Genomic DNA, 21,350 nt, shown 5'->3' with positions numbered 1-21,350 from the left:
TTTAAAAGAAACATTGTTTTTAGCATTTAATTCTGATGGAGCCAAGAAAGTAGCCACACATAACCACTGTGCTCATGGCCACTCTTCCTGCCCTTGGTTCAGCTCCTCACTAGACAAGGCAGGAGAAAAAGCCTTCTGGTAGTCATGGAGAATGTCTCTGTGAAGTTTCTTTCCGGCAACATGAGTCTCCTTTCAAGTCAATCTCCAGGAGTGAAGGAGGCCAAGGAACATTGTCTTGTTCTGAGAAATCATAGTGCTTTGGGGAATCTTCCATCCATATTAATTCAGTTAAAACAAAGGCTGTATCCTTCCTTCCAGACTCCTCAGAGAACATCTTGGAGAAAAAGAAGTTGAGTTGACATTGATCTTTGATGCTGTAGAGGAGGCAGACCTGGCTAACTACACATGTCATGTGGAGAACAGAAATGGACGGAGACACGCCAGCGTTCTTCTGCGCAAAAAAGGTAATTCTCCCTTTTTAGTTATCTGTGACCTCACCTGCCTCAGCAGCAACTCATCAATCAGAGGTCCTGCTGACCTCTCTCAGCCAGGCTGGACTCCTGTGTGCCTGCTTGGAGCTGAAGTGTGCTTATGTATAGCTTCAGTTTACCATTTGTGGGAAAAAAATCATGGATTCTTCTTCAGTGTCTAGAAAATTGGCCTTGCAGGTGATGCACTTGCCTGGAATACAGTCACCCATAAGGCACCAGTAATCAGGGGAAATATTTTGAACTTAGCAACCTAAGAATTTGACCCAGAACTGACTAACTAGGCCAGTTAAAACTTACATTTCTTAGAACAGGTGCCCTGGCACTGAGGTCAGATATTCTCATGTTTCTCCACTTCCTGGCTTTGTGTTTTAAATTGAAAACTTTAAGCTGTCTCCATGCATTTTGATTTCTGACTGCATCAGGAATGAAAACATGGAATGGGAGCCACAAATACATAGAGAGTTACCCCATCATGGTTGTCTTGCTTGATACTGTTCTGAATGGAGAACAGCACTACTGACAAATTACCTACAGCAGAAGGGGAACTGTTGGGATTTGAATGTGCCAAATTTAAAAGTGCTGCTGTGCTCTGCGTTTGAAAAAGTCACTATCAAGGGAGTGTAACAGTATCTCATGGCAGTTCTTCTGTTGTTTGTTCAATCAGCTCTCCTATTCATAAGTGGGCTGACATTTAGATTGGATGTTGATCTCTCTGAGATACAGTGTATTAGGAAACATAAAAGCTGTAAGAATAGTAATTGTTGGGAAAGCAAAGGAAGACTCCACTCTTGGGGCAAAGCTGTTGTGTGAAACCACAGAACATCAGCACAGGAGATTGACTAAGGAGTTGATACATTATCCAGACCTCTGCCATCACTCCTGGATGTAAATTATTTTGCCAAAACAGGAGATGAAGAATTATTTTCATGAGGCAAACCTGAAAGGGTAGCTCCAGTCCTTTGTGTGCTTTCGCTGTGGGAAAGTTGGAATAAAGGAATGTTGATCTAGCAGATCATTCTACTATCTACTACAAACTTCCCTACAGGATGGCTCTGCAGAGGATCTGGACTGGCTGGGTCCATGGGCTGAGACCAGATGTGTGAGGTTCCACAAGGCCAAGTGCTTGGTCCTGCTCTTGGGTCACAACAGGCTCCAGGCTGGGGCAGAGGGGCTGGAAAGCTGCCAGGAGGCAAAGGATCTGGGGATGCTGGAGTCAGCATCCCTGATGGGATTTGAAAGCCATGCACATGTGGCCCTCATGGGCATGGTTTAGTGGTGGGCTCAGCAGTGCTGGGTTAATGGCTGGACTCCATCATCAGGGAGGTGTTTTCCAACCAAAACAATTCTACAATTCTGTGATCTAAACTGACAGGTTGTCGCAGCTTTAATTAAGGGATCTGGTCATCATGATGAAGGATTAGTGTCTAGTGCAAAAAGTGTTCTGCCTTTCCTTCCACTGAATCTCATAAATATACAACTGATAGTAAGTATATCTCTGTTGGCACTGGGGAATGTTCTGCTGTGTGCATATAGTAGAATAACAAGCTCGGTTTATTTATAACAAAAAATGCAGATATTTCAGAGCTCTGCTGGAATTATGGAAGAGGCACTGCTGAATACAGAATTTGGAGGTGGAAAAGATCACTTTGCAGCTACTATTTCATTTCTCTCTGCACTGTGGCTATAGAAAACTTATATTCCCCTCAGGCACTCTCAGTAGTTGATTTTCAGGCTATTAAAGTGTCATTTAAAATAACCACTGTATTTTACTGTGTCCTTTGACTGCCTGTCCTATTGTCCTGTTTGTTATTTATTAAGTTCTCACAAATACTTGACCAAACTTTTCCTTTCTGCAACTTGATTTAATTGCTTCTTATACTAACTTTCTCCAGCTTAGATTTTACTGTAGATATTCACGAGTCAGGAAATACTACTGTATTTACTGAGCTGGGACAAGATTTAGGGCAGGACTTGCAGAAAGCTGTTGACCAGTATCCTTTGTGCATGTCAAAGAAGGGATTTCTATTACAATGTGCTGCAGCACAGATCTCAGTCAGAGAAATCCTCCTCCCTCCAAAGACTTACCTGTGAAGAGCTGCATTATCCATGTTTGACAAGAGGCACTTGTAGCCCTGTTTTGTCTTCACACCTGCCCTCTGTTCAGGGTTTTTTCCTGGCTTGGATGAAAAACAGGAAAAACCCAAAATCTAAGTTGTAGATGTTGTGTAAGATTTTCTAGAGTTCTTGTTTTGACATCAGATTGTTATTTTTAACACATAATTTGCTTTGAAAAAAAAAAATAGCTGTTCAGATGTTTCAGGGAAAATATATTAAATTACTTTGCTGTATTAGTGGTACAGTCCCCTCTAACCTTCAGGAGAATACAGGAGTGGCTTTTTGCACAGCTCCAGTGTAGCCTCATAGCATGTGCCATCATTTAGGATTATTTTTATTGTTTGGGGTTTTCACCTAAAAAAGAACCAAATCAAGTTTCAAACCCAAAGCCACCAATGCAAAGGCAGAGTCAGAGGTGCTCCTAAGACCTGAACACAACTGTCTGCTGTCACATTCTTCTTCACTGACTTAATTCAAGACCACATTGTTAGTTGCTCTCAAGCAGTTCAGAAATAAGTTCTGAACAATCCTGGGTTTGGTTTGCCTTTTTTTTTTTTTCTCTATGCTGTCCTAGCATGTTTGGTACTCAAATAACATGGAAATACAATATACAGCCAGTTGTCCCTTAGTTGTGGGAATAGTTCAGGATTCCCTTCAAAAGGACTTGAAAATAGTCCAGTATTTAGTGTCTGAAGTCTACACAGTCTATAATATAACTGTTCTGAAAGATAAATAACTTGTGAGAAACCACAGAATAAAGTCAGACCATGCTTTTGGTGGCAAGAAGTAGTGAATTGAGATAAAAGTAAATATTATGATGACTTTTCCTCATGATTTTTTTAAAGGAGGCTGCCTTTAATTAAGACATGCAAGAAACTAATTTTAGGGGGGAATGGGTTTGATACTGATACATCACTAAATTATGAGAAACTTCTAAAATGTAACTGTCTCTCACTTATTGGGTATTTATGAGACTTTTGCTATTTTAGAGGCCATTTTCCTCTGACATATGTGCAATATGTTGTGGCAAGGTCCTTCTACATTATTTTACATTAGAAACTATAAATATTATTATTTGCTATTTTTCAGTCACTCTTATAGCACAGAGACCAGATTCAACTTCTTTTCTAGTGTTGGATATGCTGCTTCCCTATTTATCTCATGAGGACCACTTGAGGAGGAAGGAATTAATCAGATGCCAAGGCTAAGTAGAGTAGGCAAGAAAAATGAACATCCTGGGTTTTTCTCCTTGTCTCCACTTTGGAGTGGAAATAAGGAGACCACAAAAGCCCCAGCTTTTCCCATAAGGAAAGCCTCTTTTTCCATAAGGAATCTCCTAGAGTCCTTATGTCTGTACTCTAGGAGAATTCATGGGGCAGCAAGACAAATAATGGACATGCAAAAGCTGATCAGTTTTGCCTTTCAATCTGGTTTTTGTGGGTTAGCTTAATACCCTGCTATTCACCCCACCAAAGTGAGCACAACTCTGTGCTCCTGTGTGGGCTGCAAGGCTCAGCATTTCCTTTCCTTCCAAGCTGGCAGTTTTGCCATCATCTCCATTTCCTAGCAAAAAAAATTCAGTACAATTAAAAAAAATAAAATCCCCTCAAAAGGGATTTTAACCAAGTCTGTTCTCCATTTGCCTAGATTTATCCCCCAGAGGATGCAGGCTTTATCATGCAGTGTAGTAAAAGTCCCATGAATTCCCTGTGTTCTCAGAGAGATTAAATAGCTATTATAATAGACTTTTTCCATCTATTAGTCCATGACTTCTTGGCAGACAGACATCAGAGATACTGGAAACTGGGAATAGCTTGACATCTGATGTTAATTATTGAAATAGAAGGCATGGTGAGGCAAAAATAACCCCCAAAGATACGCAGCTAATTTGCTTTTTATCTTGAAAGTGACACAAATGACATATGAGTAATTTTTTTCTGACCTAAGTTTTAGAACAATAAATATCACAAGAACTTTGTCCCAGCTGTGTGAGTCTGGCAACTTCTCACTGTGTTTGTCACAGCAGCAAATATCTTCATGACGTCTTATCTGAACCAATACAGGCTGTGAGAGTCAAATTGTCATCCTCTGTCTTTTATGGCTAAGTAATATGCCAGGTGGTGTTAGGAGCAATATTACTTTCTGAGGACATTTCAGGATAAAAAGCAATGCTGTTCAAGTTAGTCCCTTGCATCAGATGGAGCTCTGGACTGGTATCCAAGGGTTTTATCCCATTTTGTCATTGGTTTGCTGAATGACCTTGAACGTGCTGCTTCTCTTTGCTAGCCTGTTCCCCCAACTGTAAAAGATGGATCATTGTGTCTGGATGCATTTGTGAAGTTCTTTGACTTCTTGTGCTGTTTCCTAACAAAAGCATCTGAGTAGGAAATTTTAGCTAACACTAGGTCCCATTAAATTATAATGTGAGCTCTACAAATATGTGAGAACCCCATTAGCAGCCGTGCCAAACAAAGTGGCTCTTTGCAGCCTGATGTGTGCTCCTGGCTTCTTGTGTTGCCTTGGGTTTCCTGCAAGCCCAACTCATTTTCCAGTGATCTAGCTGAAGCCCTGGCTTGGCAGCTCACATCAGCTTGTCCACAGGCTTCACAAATAGAAAACCAAAGCTGCCTAATTTGGAGGGGAAGGGACCAGATCCTGCCCAATCTGTCCTCACATGCTGCATACAGCATTTGATGCACTCTGGCAGTGCAGAAGTTTCAAACTCCACCAGCTCATTAAAAGTTGGTTACTCCTCTGTGTAAAATCACTACATAGTCCTTGTGTAGGAGGTTTACATGTGTAGCCTCAAATGCATTCTGGATTTCAGATGGTTATTTCAGATAAGCAGTAGATGGAGTAAATGAGTAAAATTAAATAATAGGCAATGGGCAATTATTAGGAATTTTTAATGTTATGGTGGTTGCAATTGGAAGCTGCACAATTTTATGTGGAATTGTACAGTGGATTAGAGAAAATACAGCTTGGAAAGATCATAACCTTTTTGCCTTTCCTTGCTAATTTTAGATTTGATCTACAAAATAGAACTTGCTGGAGGACTGGGAGCCATCCTTCTTCTGCTTATTTTGCTCGTGACCATCTATAAGTGCTACAACATAGAGTTAATGCTGTTCTACAGACAGAACTTTGGAGGAGATGAAGCAGCTGATGGTAAGCAGTTGCACAGTAAACTCAATATATGCAATGGAAATATTTCAGAGATCCAAAGTGGTGAGATTGAAATGAATCCTAAAAGACACCTGCTGCTAGTTTAAACTACTAAGCACCCAACAGTGTAAAGCCCTAAGACTTGCTCCCAAAGCCCCCTGAGATCAATGAGTCTTTCCACAGGAATGTCACTGGGCTCTGCCACGAGCCAAAGGGAGCCAGGAGAATTGTTCATGAGTCTGCTACAGAGGCTCACATGTCATTTGTGAACTCTTCACCTTCATGTGTCCAGTGCCGCATGTGCCCAGGGTCCCCTCTCCTGAGATGCATGTTGTAAATCTGAGCAGCCTTTCACCAGGTGTCCTTCATGAAGCATTTTCATTGAATTGCCACCAGGCTTCCAGTGACCTCCTCTGACCAGTGAGAGGTGATTGTTCTAAGGCTAACTGGTTACCTCAGCTCATTGGGAGACTGTAAACAACTTGGTGGGAATGTGCAGCTTGCCTGGGGTGTATCTTTAGGAATAAAATAGACTATTTTCCAGTTTTCTTCCCCCACCTTCCCTCTCACTAGCATATATTCTATTTGGTGCCTAAAACTAAACTTGTATTTTTAAATTGAAGTTTTAATTCTGAATATAGAACATTCCTTCTTCTATGAAGCTGGAGTAAGCCCGTTAAACTAAATTCCAATCTTTAAATCCTCTTACTATGTTCTTAACACTTATTTTGTAATTAATATGCTATTAATATTCATCTAAGTAGTATCTGCTAAAGAGAGAAAGTGCAGTATTCAAGTCCAGGTGTTTGCCATAACCCACTGCAGCACTTAGCAGTCACACAGGCTCTGGAATGGTACATCCAGAAACTCAAATGTATTTGAAAAGAGAGCAGGGGACACCTTTTCCATAGTGCCAAAACAATGTGCAGTTGCATAGACATGTTGCCTCCTGCAATTGGCATTTCTGTTATCACAGTGATAAATGTTTCTGTTTCACAAAGGGTAGATATGGTGTGAAAAGGTTCCACTATGATGAAATCCATAGGAGTCCTGGAGAATGGATGGAATGACATCTAAGGAATTTTAGAATGAGGAGGGATCATTCTTGTGGGTCCCTTCCAGCTCAGAATACTTTGTGATTCCGTGATAAATAGCAGGAATAGAGATCAGGAAACTTGCTCTTTCTCAATCCTCATGTATGACTGGGAAAAAAATAAATTTATGCTTTTTCCATACTCTACAATACTGCACAATATTTATATTGGTACCTAGGACAAAGGGAAGGGTGAGATTATGTGGTTTGAGAAGTACTTTACCTGAAACACCCTGGGATTATGCCAACATAATATCCCTGCTTCACACCAACCAGAAGTGGAAACTTCCTCCAGCCTGCTTCTGTTAGCGTTCAGAAACACATAATCACGGGGGGTTATATGTGGTGCTTTTTATTAAGAGCTCTGGGAATCGGGGTATATTCAACCCAAATCTGACTCCGACCATACATCCGAAATGATCATGTTTTATACTCTATCGTTACATAACTTTCATGTTAATTATTAAACTTATATTGTTCTATTGTATACATAAATTTAGCCCCTCTCTGAATTTCCAGCATAGTTTCTCACTATTCTTCTTATGGTTATATAATAATTACATTTAATTACTAAACAATCATCACATCTAACAATTATATAATTTATCATACTGCTTACGCAGGTGCAGTTGATCTGGGAAAGCACAAAGCCTAACATTTTAGATTCTATCTTTAACTTTTTCCAGGGTTCCACTATCACTTCAGTTTGTTTATCCTGTGTTTTCAGCATGAAACTGCTGCATTTTTACTCATATAAAAATACTTGGTTCAATCATTTTTTAATTTATGAAACAATATTATTTTCTGATTCTTTAGAGGAAGCCCCATGAGTATGTAGGGGCTTTTGTGTGCCTATAAATTTTTAAAACGACCTTTTCTTTTTTCAGTGCATAATTGTAGACTTTTCACAGCCTTGTGTCTTGTTCTGATCCTGCAGGATGAAAGATGGAGGCAGAATGTTACAGAAGTCAAAGCATATATGGGGATGTTTGTTTCTTCTCATGTAGGGGGAGCATGCAGAGCTCCCATGAGCTCTCAGCTGTATGGATGCAATCACAGGGTCATTTTCCACTTGTATCTGTATTTCTTTAAAAAAGAAGATTTGGAACTCAGCAGATCTGCTTTATTCCTATTTCTAAAAATACCCCACGTGAGCAATGCCGGACACTCTCACTTCCTGTGTTGTGTGTAGCATTGCTTTTAGAGAAAATGACCCTGAGGATTAAAGGATGCATTTAGGAAATGGCTGCAAACAGCGCTGCTCCCAGAGCCCCCAGAGGCAGCAGTGGGTGAGTGTGGGCAGCTCCTCCTTCTCTGCCCTGGAACACAGAGCTTGTGGGCAGCCAGCTGGGGCTGAGGAGCTGCACCACCACTGCCCGAGCTGCCAGCAGCCCGAGGGAGCTGCTCCTGTCAGCATCCTGCTGGCTGGCACTGTGGCCAGGGGCTCAGGGACCCTGGTGCTCTGCACCCGGGGATGTCGGGGCTCTGCAGCTCCCACACTGTGCAGGGATGCTGCCTCCACCATCACTGGCATCTCTTAAAAGGTTTTGGCAGCATTCCTTATGGACAGGGAGGCAGGTTTTGGATAGGCCTCCAAAGCTGGCTGGCCTGTTGACTTCAGAGGAATGTCAGCAAGCCAGGTGGACATCTTCCATCGTCCCCTACAGCCATGGTGGCACTAGGCAAATTGCCTTTTACAAATATGTAATTATTCACATGCTTTGACTACAGCTCTGACCCTCATGGGTCTGGCTATGTGTCAGGAATTATAAGTAACCATCAGTTCAAGGTCATAAAGAGATATATTTTATTATGATTAGGTATTTGTTCTTTTTATCAGAATATATTGAGGAATTTTAACTGCTTTAATTATCTTTCATGTGCACTATTCTTTACAGATAATTGGTACTCAGAAACCCTCCATTCATGCAGTTTTCTTCTCACAACATTAACTATTTGAGTTTTCATTTTCTGTAAATAATGGCAGCTGGGCTCTTCCCTAGAGGCTGAATTGCTGAAGGTTGACTTTTTCAATATACTGTTTTCCATTACTGCAGAGGAATACAAAGAGAAATGTCACTAAGACAGTCTGATCCCAGCATGGGTCCCCAGCTCTGTGGTGGCACCACTTCTGTTCCTGGCACACTCATGAGCCCTTAGCTCCGTGTTTCAGAAGCAGAGCTGGAGACAAGCCCCAGTGCTGGGCAGGAGGAGGAAGGAGGGGAGGAGAAGGAATGTTGCCCTTAATGGGAGTTATTTGTCTCTCTTATAATGTGATCCCCAAGTTTTTCAAATCTTGTGGATCAAGTGGATTGTGATCCAAAATGATGATATTGATTTTTAAAATGATGAGAGTTTCTGGAAAAAAAAATGCTTTGAACTGTTTGTATTTGGCATTGTTTTCTGAATAGTCAGTATTTATTTGAATTAATCATGTCTTTTCTCACAATTACTTATGGAAGGAAATTTTCCTTGCTCAAAACTTTCCAGGCTCAAAACTTTTCCAAGCTGAAAACTTATCATACTCCTAGAACTCTTGAGGAATAGAGGTTGAAAGAATTGCATTACAAATATGTAAAGGCTTAAAGTAAAAGTTTCCACTTTAGTATTTGTATGAAAATTTTGCCCATGATGTTTTCAGCTGTGGCACATGTCTGACCACATGGAGCAGAGTTACTGCTCAGCATGCAGAAGAAAACTGAAAGGATCCATGTGATTTCTGCCTGGAAGCCAGATTATATGTTCCTGTGAAAAGTCCCCATTTTTTGGGAAATGCTTGGTGGTTTCAAGGAATAATACAATTTCCCAGTACTCTCCTGTGTTCCTTATAGTGTTCTTGCAAACAGCAGGCTGAACACGATTTATTTTCTTACAGACAACAAAGAATATGATGCTTATCTTTCCTACACCAAAGTGGATCCTGATGCGTTAGATCGTGATAATAATGAAGAAGAGCAGTTTGCACTTGAAATTCTGCCAGATGTTCTAGAAAAGCACTATGGATATAAACTCTTCATTCCAGATAGGGACCTGATCCCTAGTGGAAGTAAGTATTTCTGACCTTTCAGTTTAATTTCTGTCTGATGTGTCACAAAGGCCTGGACTGTGTGATAAGTACTAGATATGGAAAACCTTGGGAATGTTTGCAAAGATTGGAAAAGTTTCCTCAGCACTGCAAATCTGAATTCTCTGTTAGAGCTTGTTCCTGCACCACTGAAATCAGAGGGAATTTCCATTGAAATCAATTTGCCATTGATTGGCAAATCATTGATTGGCAATCAATTTGCCAACCTTCCGACAGGGAAGGCTGCAGCACTGCAAGCATTACCAAGTCCAAAATGTCTACATGAAACACAGGTAACTAAGCAGAAAACTTTCTAAAAGATTTTACCATCTCTGTTACATGATTGAAAATGGATTATTTGTTTTTTCAGTGAGTAGTTGTTTTCTCTGCAGCAGCTTTACTAGTAAAAGTCGTCTTTTCTATTGTCTTTTGGGGTTTTCCTTAACTTGGGAGTCTCATAAGATTCAGCAGCACCTTTGGATGTCTCTAGCAAAGGTCAATGCTTTCCTAGTGGTAGTTATGGCATTTCTTCTACCAGACTCATTTTTCAGGAAATCAAAAAGACCACAAATCATATCCAGTGTGCTGATGAATTTTGAATGCACAGTATGTTTCCTTTAATACCACATTTATTTGAAGTGCTACCCTTGTGAAAAATCAGCCTTATTTTTTTCACAAATTCCATCTCCAAATCACTTTCATAAAAACAATAGAAGAGAACATGAACTTCTCTCTGTATGTGCTACTGTGTAGGAAATGTGAACAAGACAACAAAGCAGTGGCTGTAGTGGAGCAGATGTCTCCAAACATGGAATGGCTCGAGCATAACTGCATTACAACCTGCCTGCCAAAAGACTTGGAACTGCTGCCTCCCTGTGCCAAGTGCCTGACCCAGGAGTCAGAGCCTGCTTCTTCTCTGACCTTTGAGAGCACTGGAAACAGAGCTCTGAACCCTTTAGCACTGGGAAAGAGGACTCAGAGCCTCACCAGAGATCATGAAAAACCTGTGCAGGGGCTTGAATTTATCACATGCATTTTCAGCTCTTAGTTTAGAGCTGATTCACTTTTTTTTTTTGCCCCTGCAAGGTGTAAGTTTTTCTCCCATAGTGAGAAATTACAGAAAGGGGACTTGGCTTATAGCTTTCTTATTTCTTACAGTACAAGCAAATTATACCAAATTTTTAGATATTATTAAGGGGAAATACATCTTTCTGTGGTAAAAAACTAGTTGTTGTAACTAGTTGTTTCATATCCAACAATATAGCAGAGTTACACATAGCAATTCTGCAAGTGAACTAAGAAGTTTAAAGTTAACTCTTCAATAATAACTATGCTGAAACACACATTAATCTGAAATGAAATTCTTTTTCCAATTGTTGTTCCAGCCAGCATGGTATTTTATTTTTGTCTATTTTTGTCAGCAAGGCACTCAGCAAACACTTGCCATCACTTTGGGTATTCATTAAACCTCTCCTGAAAATGTAGGGTACCTGAAAATGTCAGTTCTCATTTATGAACATTCACAGATTTAATCCTTCTTCTTTCCTCTCAAACTCACTTCTTCAGTGTTATGAAAAGGCCTGATTCTAACACATGGAGCTTCAAGAACGCCTAATCAGACATAATGACAAGGCAGAATAAAATGTGGAGCTGAAATGAGTGTGATTTGCATGCTTTGGCTTTGAAAAAGATATGGGGGAAAGCACTTTATTTCAAGAGGGGCTAGAGGGAGGGTGAAGGGATGGGGAAGGAGGGAAGACTCGGCCTCCTGCATTTGTGAGCTCTCTCTGTGCCCTGGAGTAGTGGAATGTGCCTGTGTTCTGCTGAATCCTCACCACTCTCACCAGGACTTGCAGTGCTTAGTGAGGGCAGTGTGATGTGGAGTGGGCCTGCTGGAAACTTCAGAGGAAAACATAGCATGGTTTAGAGTGACTGTCTCAAAAAGTGGCAGATGTGACAAAATATATTACTGTCCAGGGTAGATTTCTGTGGAAAAATGGGGAGTTGATCACAGCTATTGTTTTATTTTAAGAAATATCTCTTCTCACATGTTTCACCTCCTCATCTTTCAGGGTAAATTACTTTCATCAATGTAATCGTTTCCCACTCTCTGCTCTAATGTGTGTCCCTCTGTATCCTGTGTGCCTTGGCGTGTCCCCCTGAGTGCAGCCAGGAGCTGTGTACGGCTGGTGCCTCCTGCAATCCCTGCAGTTGTGAGGAGCTGCCACGGGAGGGTGTGCACCATTCGCTTCCTTCTTGGCATGCAGCAGCTCCTACAGCTGCTCCCTGCGTTTGAGAGCAGGCAAAAAATAGATTTGTCAAATACTATTTCATTAATTTTCTTGCGCAGTTCTGCAAACAGCCTAAAAAGCTGACTTGGGGAAAATTCAGGGACGAGTTTGATTGTGTTTTTGTCCAGCTGGCTCATTGCTAACCTCTGGGGGAAAGCTGTGATGGGCTCTGCATGTCCCTGTGCAGCACAGGGAGAGATTACATAGAGATTACAGCCAGATGTGCTGTGGTTGGGACATGTCCAAGCTCTGCTTTCAGCTCTGCATCTGGGTCAGGGATGTCCATGGACTGCTGCTGTCCCCAGGAGGACAGAGGTGCTGGCTGTGGGGACTGAGGCCACCTCTTCAACATGGGGAAGCAGATCCCAGGGTTCAGGTCAGATGGGTCATGTTTTGCAGTAGGTGTTGGTTCTGAACCCTGCTGGGAGACAAATTTGATCCCAGTAGAGCATTTTGTGCCAGTGGGAAGGAGAAGCACCATGAAGGATGTCCCATGAAGCATGCCAATGGCCTCAGCAAGGCCTGTCACACATGGCCAGCAGGGACCTTTGTGATGCTCTGGTGCTGCCTGAGAGCAGTGTGGATGGATCCCTGAGCTGGCAAGATGGAACAGAATCCCACAGAGCTGTGGGAGGCAAGACTGGTGACCCAGCAGGGAGACATGGCAATGGAGACCAAGTTTGTAACCCAGGAACTGAGTTGCATGTTATGGGAAGTACTGTAGCACCTATTCTTTCTTAAAGAATACTCTTTGTTCTTAGCAGAATGAGTGTTCTTCATGCTGTCAAAGCTGACAGCACACACACCTCCCTGCCAGGTAACTTAGGTGTAATTGGACAAGTTACCCTGCATAAGGAGACTGGGATCCCTGAGATGCGCATGCACTTCTTACTGAATTCCTGAGTAGTTCTCATTATTTTCACTCTATTCATTTTCAGGGCTCTTTTTACAAACCTTTTCCCACAACAAACATTCAAGCTCTGTAAGATTTTTTAATTCAGGGTTAGGAGACCTGAGGAGATTGAGTAGTTGGTGGGGGGTTAACAGCACGAGTTATGTTTTCACCTGAGCCATTTTTTGTCTTGCCAAGGATGATGTCTGCAGTGAAAAATATCTGTTTGCATGTCACTCTTCTAAAATCAGGACTACATCAGAGGAAGGTACTTCTTTCCATGGTTTTCTGCAAATTATTTTAAAACCTGAAAATGAAGAGGTAAAAATTGTCAAGTTAGACTTTTAATACCAGCAATACATATCTATTAGAGCATCATCTAGGTGTTCTCTAAGCATATGTGCATTTGGTCTTGACAGGATTGAAAAAACACCAACAATTCACTCCAACTCAGGGTATGATGATTAGGCAGTGAAAAAAATGGTGATGGAATAAAAATATTTGTTTACCTGAAAAATGAGAAGTTCTCAGCACAAGGGGAGAGTTTTAACGTCATGTGATGAAAAGCACACGACAGTCAATATTGTAGTTCTGGAACTTTGTAGTTTTGTCTGCCCATCTGTGTGGGTTTTGCCTGGGGAATTCCAGCTTCCTGGGCTCCTGCCTGAAGAAAACCTGGTTGGATCATGTGTCTGGATTTTTCAAGGAGCCTTTGTTACCTATAGGATACCATTTCTTTGGTATCCAGCTCCACAAACTCCTTTCAGGAGTGCCTGGTTGTCTGCTCTGTATGAATCTTGCTTTTAATGTCAGGCATGGGTAAGGGTAGCAGGGATACACACAGATGTCAGCTGAAAGAGGAATAAATATGAACAAAAGGCAGAAGGGCTGGCTGTCCTATAGTGCACTAATCTGCATTATTTGTTTCTTTATGTTAAACTCATCAGCTGTCCCTCAGCTCATCCTGGGATTGGGCTCTGTCTGGGAAGGGGCCATTACTCTGCTTTGTGTTTCAGTTGTTCTGGTCCAAGCTAAGAGAAGCAAAATATATTTCATAAACAGGAAAAGCAAGACACAAAATCATTGGTGTTATAATAAAGTAATCAGACTCAGGGTTTGGGAACTATTCAACTAGGAAACCAGGATTGAATTACTCTTCTATAAATAACTTTCTCAAGTGATGGTCACACTGCCAAACACAGAAAGGCTGGTTATTTTCAGAGTGCCAGGAACCAACCACATGGGTTTGATGGTAGATACTCTTTGATTCTCATAGTGCTGCCCAAAAATATCCATATGATTTTATATGATTTCTAGTGTCTTTTTCCTTCTCCCTCAACTCCTGAAAATCATCTGAATCTGGTTAGTCATTTCTTTGTGTAAGCAACTCTGTGCCCATAGTGTTCATTAATTTCCTTGCTCCTAGTCTGCTTGCATATTAGATTTCCTTCCAGCCTGTGGTTAATGTAGCTCATTAAGGATTCCATAGGCAGTTCCACATTATTTAATTGCAAATGGGATGCATTTCTCAAAAATCTCTTCTTTAGTGCTTCAAACTCCAGTTCAGCATTGTTACATGTAGACAGTGTTTGGTGAGCACATACTTGCTGTCAAGACAAATTTGCTTGCCATTTTCTGGAAAGACTAAAACAATGTTTGGGTTTGGGTATAACACTTCTTGCTGTCCATTCCTCCTTGGGCATTGCATTGAACATGGTGCAAGTAAGTTACTGATAAAGCCACTCACAATGTAAATTTTATTTAATTTTTTTTTTACCTATGGGAATTGCTAACATTTTGGAAAGAGTTTTGTACCATACTGCAAAACGGTGTTTCAAGAAGGGGGAAAAGTTATCAAAATTTAAAATGTGTTTTTTTCAGTAAAAACAAGTGGGTCCGATCTAACAGTGACATCTTAGTTTTACATTCTAATTTATGATAAAATACAATCCCTGGGACTTAAAAGTGAATAATTCCATACTGGCTTCACCAAGACAATGGTTTTTTTCTCCTCTTTCAATGAAATATCATTGAAGTTGACACCTCCTGCAGCAAAAGTGAAGTTACAGTGAAATTATATTTATCTGATGGAAATATGCTGCTCTGGAGCTTTACAGTTGATACTGGTTGGTGACAGTATTCCTGAAGTCCCTATTCAGTTTTTTTCTTGCGAATGAAACTGAGCCATTCCTGACAATAATTTCGTAGCTTGCTGGAAAGGTGAAAGCAACACTTTCTCCATCCCACATTGCAATATAGATTCCTTGGATTTAGTACTTTCTAATGGAGTGAACACTTGAGACAGACAACTGAACCTGTAGGATTTTGGGAAGTCTCCAATTCTAAAGTAAAAGGAGAGCAGATGATTTAGCAACTGAGAGGTTTATGCAGTCAGATTGGTACCACTGGGAAAAATAAAGCTGGAAATTCCAGGGACAGGAATCTGTCTCCCCATGCTTTTCTTCACAGAAATGTTCAAGTGGTGCAAATTTGACATATTGTAGAGTGCACCCAGAGGAGCCACAGGCTCCAGGAAGATTGTCACCTGCCTTCAGTAGTAGTCCCAAGCTGGAGTTAGTGGGAGTACTAAGTACTTCTGGACCAGATGGCTGGAAATTCGGGGTTCCAGTTTCTTGTAGCTCAGTGTACTTTACCCTCAGTGCACCAATCAGTCCCCTGTTCATTGGCCATGTCCACCAGTGACCAGTTCCCAACGTGGAATTTGAGGGATCACCTCAAGACCGTTTGTGAAGGCGTTCATTCCTCAGCTGAGGACAGAGCTCTGACATAGCAATACCCAGTAAGGAAGGTGGGCATCCAAAAGAGATGTGAGAAGCACAGAGGAGAGAAATGTCCACCCAAGAAAATAGGGAATTTCTCCCATCTTCTTTCCACCCTGTTTGCCCAAGGCAAAGGCTGACAACTCTTTGATTGCTATGGTGTGATGGATTATTGCTGGGCTGTCACTACTGAAATGATTGGTGCTGGATATTTGAAGAGATGAAAGTGGAGTGATTTTTTTGTTTGTTTTGTTGGTTTATGTTTTTTTCTCAATTGGATGCATTTGGATATGCATGGCCATGCTCAGCACTACCCTGGACATATGGTACTGCCCAGTATTGGGTCCTGCAGGGAATTGTCTTGTGCATAGCAGTGTTCTGAGTGTTTGGAGGAGGGATGAATATGTCTCAGGAAAGATGCATGATAGTTTGTTGTTTTACTGTATCTTGCAGATTCAACCTCTAATGATGAAGCTTCCCACCTAAATTCTTTCTTTTTGGGAGCAGAAAGAAAGGAAGAAAATGAAGAGTCTGAGCTGTTGATACATTGGGATAATATCTTTCCATTGTATTGAACATTTCTACCTTTCCTTAAGTTTTGTTTCACCAGTTCTGCTTATCATTTTCTCATTGTTGCTGATTCTCTCCCCGCTCCACTGCCTCTCCCATGGATTTTAATGTTGAAATTTTTTTCATTAATGAGTTACTATTTTACACAGAACAATGGGGGGGGTTCCTCATAAAGTATTTCAAGAAACAAAAAACAAAACCAACTGTAAATGCTGCATGATTAAAAAGTCATAAACCATTAACTAAAAGTCAGGATTGTTGCATAGACATTTGTAATGTATGTGTATGTCTTTAAATTTTTGTGTGTCTGTGGGATGTTTGCAATTGCCTCTTTTTTCCATTTGTGAAAGAAATTCTTCTTGCTGCTAAGTGGTGAAATAAAACATTGGTAAAGGCAGATTTGATGCTAACTATGCCTTCAGTCTCATGAAAATAAGCTATTTTAGAATGTTCCTGTTGGCCTATTTTGTAGCAATTTACTTTACTGGAAGTGGTGTGAATAAGCATGCTGTGGTATGGTGCCTGGGACTATAAAATGAGTTTTGCAGTAACAGATGTTGATTAATTATGTTATTTGTAATTATTGTTCTTGCTAGAGGGCAGATGTGTAAGAGAGGTCCTGCCCTGTGCTGAGTAAAGATCTGTTCTGTGCAGCTCTTGTGTCCAAGTCTTCATTTCTAACACGTGCTTCTCCTTTGTAGTCAGGCAGCACATTCCCAGCAGCATGGTCAAGAGGTTCATGTAGTTCAAAAACACAAAGATATCCTGTCTCAAAGTTTGCAGTTGTAATGCTGTGCAACCAATGAACATTTTCTGCCCTTAGCGGTTTTGTTCAAGGGATTTAATTTTTCTGGTCTTGACCTAAAACCCATTGAAGTTTGTTGAATGAAGTCTGTTCATTTGAATGGGTTTTTGATCAGGTCTGTAAGTAGATCTCTTTCCCATCCTGTTCCATGGCAGACCAGTGTATTTGGCTTCTCTTCCCTACCATCCCTGGGATAAATGAAACTCAGGGATCAAAGTCCAATTTCACAAACATTTTGAAGTTCAGTAAACTGGCATCATGGAGCTGCTGATGGGACTGGAATTTCTGCTTACACTGATCATTTGCAACTACTTGGCATGCATGAATAAAAGAATTCTACTATTTTCTTTGTCACTGATGTCTCAACAAATAAATACTTCCAATATGTTTAAATTTTCCATTTGTTCCTGTCACTTGTGAAGTCTCTGTTAATACCTTGGGGTACATAGAAGCACAGGTTTGTGATACTAACACAGACCACTGAGCCACAAAGAATGTTCTTATGCTTTTGTGGTCAATACCTAAAGAAGAAAAAGCTCCCATGATGCTTCTATGCAATAGCACAAGTTCTGCATGTGATGAGGGTTCATTTCTTTTGAGCTTTTGCAAGTTATGGTTCATACACCCTGCAGCACCCTCATGTCTTTGCATCTGGAACACGGGAACCACTCCCCAGAGCCTGCTTCCCTCAGCACAGTGTTAATCATAACCAATGTTAATGTTAGAATTTACACAAACATTGCATTGATTTCGACCTATATTTTTTTCACTAAGTGAACTGTGTGTTTTTATTCACTAATGCACCTACATAGCAAGAGTGTTATGTAAATGTCATCCTGCTGCAATGAACAGGGAAAAATAGTAAAGGATGGAGGGTGTTATTAAGGAGTTTCCTATGTGCACTCCATAAATAGAAATATTTTGTGATACACAATCCTATTTTTGTTGGAGTATATTGAAATGCCCATTATTTTATATGGTGTGGATCAGTTAAATGCAGGATTTTGTTATACTTGATTGCAAGCCTGATGTTTTAATACAATAGACTTCTTTATTCTTTACTCTTTCTCTTTTTCTATAATTTGTAGCCTACATTGAAGATCTCACAAGATGTGTTGAGCAAAGCAGAAGACTCATTATCGTGTTAACTCCAGACTATGTTCTCAGGAGAGGATGGAGTATTTTTGAGATGGAAAACAGACTCCATAACATGCTAGTCAGTGGAGAAATCAAAGTTATTTTGATTGAGTGTACTGAATTAAAAGGGAAGGTGAATTATCACGAAGTGGAATCATTAAAGCACACCATCAAACTTCTCTCAGTGGTCAAGTGGAAAGGACCAAAAAGCAGCAAACTGAACTCTAAGTTTTGGAAGCGCCTAGTCTTTGAAATGCCAGGGAAGAAAAAGGAGGTGGTGTCTCGGCATCAGGTGCTGGATTCTGCAGAGCAGGGCCTCTTTGGAGACCTGCAGACTGTGCCCTCCCTCGCCGTCACGGGCACCTCTGCCACGCTGGTGGAGTCGCGGGCGGGCCTGGGCGGTTTCCAGCAGGCAGACTCCGCGCACAGCCGGCACTTCTGCCGCGGCTACGAGTGCGACGTGTCGGCGGCCACGCTGCCCCTGGCCTCCATCAGCAACCACCACACGTACTGTAACATCCCCCTGGCGCTCCTCAACGGACAGCTACCTCTCAACAACGCCGTCAAGGACCCCCAGGAGTTCCACAGGAACAGCCCCTTGCTACCTTTGTCGGCCAAGGAGCTCAGCTTCACCAGTGATATCTGGTAGAACGTCAGGGCTCTTTGGAGATACTTCATGGCCACCATGAAGAGACGCCCGTAAAGAACTTTGCCCTACCCGCACGGGGTGAGAAAACCTATTCAAAGCAGCAGCACACTTGTTTGCTTTTCTACTTGAACTGTTTTGTTTACATTTACAAATTATTGACAAAGGGGGCATTCTTTTGTAACTCAGTAATGTCCTTCCTGTCTTTTAGTGTACAGTTTTATTGCTTCTTAAAAAGGAGGGGGGAGAGAAAAACGCATCCCATCACTTCACAGTAGGTTTACAATCTGGGACGGAGAAAAGGTCACTGTGTATGATCTCCAACATCCATACATATTTAGGTAACTGTATTTGGAATACACAGAAGTTGTTGGGTTTTTCATATAGACTACAGTACAGTTTGAAATTCTAATCATGCTACAAAAATTAGTTTCTCCTGCACAGACCACAAGGGGTGAATCGTCTTGAAAAGGAAGGAGAAGGAAACCTTCCTGATAACATTGTCTTGCAAATACTTCTTAGAAGATGCCCAGCTGAAACAGTGCAGACAAAGCTTTATTGATAAAGTGCATAGTAACAGTTACAAAATAAATCACCTGCTCCCATAGGCATCTCTTCATTTTATTATTGAGGTATGTTCTATTCCTAGTCAATGGTTAGCAATGTGGTTTTATTCAACAACTTACTAGAATACTGGAAGATGTTTAAGAGGATTTTAAACAATTTTTCTCTAAACTATAGATTGTTTCACAATTTTTTGCAGATTTTTAATGACTTTTTCCAAACAGTTTAAGTATAAACTTAGCTGTCGATTGGCCAATTCTTTAATCTGAAATTTCTTAAGATCTAAAATTTGTAGTAAAGTAATTTTATGTAGGATTTTTTTTCCAAAACCAGTAGTTACAATTTGAAATTAACCTTTTTTTGTGAGAACATCAGCAATAGAAAACTACAGCAATATTCAGAGATTAAGTGCTGAATTATTCAGGTTTACTAGTAAGTCTGACTTCTGTTGCAGTGATAATCACCTGAAACAGTTTTCTCTCTTCTTTATCTACCTGCCAATTTATTTACCTTTTAAATATGGCAGAAGCAGGAATATTTCTACTCTCTGTGTAACTGGTGAAAAGTAATATTTTTCAGCAACTGGCAAGGTCTTGCATTTCACACTTGTGTGAGTGATCCCATCAGTCAAATAGGATCCTGTCATTTAGCCTTCCTGCTGCTGGTGGATGAGAATTGTTCCACAGGCGCTCAGCATCAGGGATTGCTGCTCTGTGAGTACCAGGGTGTTTCATGGAGATTTCCACACTCAGCTGGGTAAGGGTTGCAGAGTCAGGCTATGGAGACAATTGTATTAAAAGAAAAAGCTGTAAAATAATGAAGGCAAAAGCCAGTTTTGCAGGTTTTGGCATGGCTCTAATGAAAACACAGCAGACATGAGAGCTTTGTCTCAATAACATCTGCTGGAGCAAGTTCCCAAAAATATTTTTAAGGCAGGCAACGTTGCCTGTGCTTCAGTATGTCTTTAGCATTTTTCTCTTTGATTGCATGAATAAAAGTTAGCACTCTGCACTCAGCTGCCTGTGGTTTCATCAGCAAACAAATTCAGTAAATCCTTGACATTTTGCAGTGGTTCCTAAATTGTACCCTCCAGTCAAATGGAAACAAACACTGACCTAAGACTTAAAAGTATCCAGAATTGGCCCAAGGGCCGTGAAAATGATCTCAAATGTGCAATAATTCATAGAGGTCAGTATTTTTCCATTGCTTCTTTCCCCAGTTCTTTATTCTGTGCCCTCCATCACTAGTCATTGTCTGTAAGACTTTTAATTAGGTTCAAATAATACATGTTTCTCTCATTTTTTCTAATATTATTATGCATTTGACACTAACACCGAAAGTGGAAATCTAGAAAAGATATTAATTTATTACACAGTATAGAACTATAACTTGCTCTTTTGTGAAGTTAAGTTCCAAACATAGGTGTTTAATAGATGTATTTTTCTACTGAGAAAGAAAGCGATTTTACCTCCATTATAAATATATGTATTTCAACTTCCTCCCAAAAATTTACAAAATTTGCACTGTTTTATAAGTGTTACAGACTGTGTTTACACTGGCTATGTTCTTTAATGCAAAGTGTAATTTTAAAAAATGGAAAAAAATCCTAAATGAAAACCCTGCATGAAAAGAGCTGCATATGTTTAAATGAAAAGCTGTACTTTTCATTATTTTCCTTCCCACATTACTCTAGAATCTGATTAATTCACATAGAATGTTCAGTGAGATTTTAAACCT

At 40.6% G+C, this 21,350-nt stretch overlaps 1 protein-coding gene across 6 annotated transcripts in view; it reads left to right on the top strand.

The window, feature by feature from the left end:
• IL1RAPL2 (interleukin 1 receptor accessory protein like 2) overlaps positions 1 to 20,624 on the top strand; it is a 332,472-nt gene extending 311,848 nt beyond the window's left edge. For all 6 annotated transcript variants that reach the window (XM_058032763.1, XM_058032766.1, XM_058032765.1 and 3 more), the window contains 4 exons: positions 319 to 464; positions 5,631 to 5,774; positions 9,740 to 9,910; positions 18,355 to 20,624. In XM_058032763.1, the coding sequence (XP_057888746.1) occupies positions 319 to 464; positions 5,631 to 5,774; positions 9,740 to 9,910; positions 18,355 to 19,052 (1,159 nt within the window). In that variant the 3' untranslated portion in view covers positions 19,053 to 20,624. The remainder of the gene's footprint in view (positions 1 to 318; positions 465 to 5,630; positions 5,775 to 9,739; positions 9,911 to 18,354) is intronic.
• The last annotated feature ends 726 nt before the right edge of the window (positions 20,625 to 21,350 follow it).

Source organism: Melospiza georgiana, chromosome 12, assembly GCF_028018845.1.
Source record: "Melospiza georgiana isolate bMelGeo1 chromosome 12, bMelGeo1.pri, whole genome shotgun sequence".
Taxonomy (NCBI): Eukaryota; Metazoa; Chordata; class Aves; order Passeriformes; family Passerellidae; genus Melospiza; species Melospiza georgiana.
The sequence above is the reverse complement of the archived record's forward strand: the minus strand, read 5'-3'. Positions and strand labels throughout refer to the sequence as shown.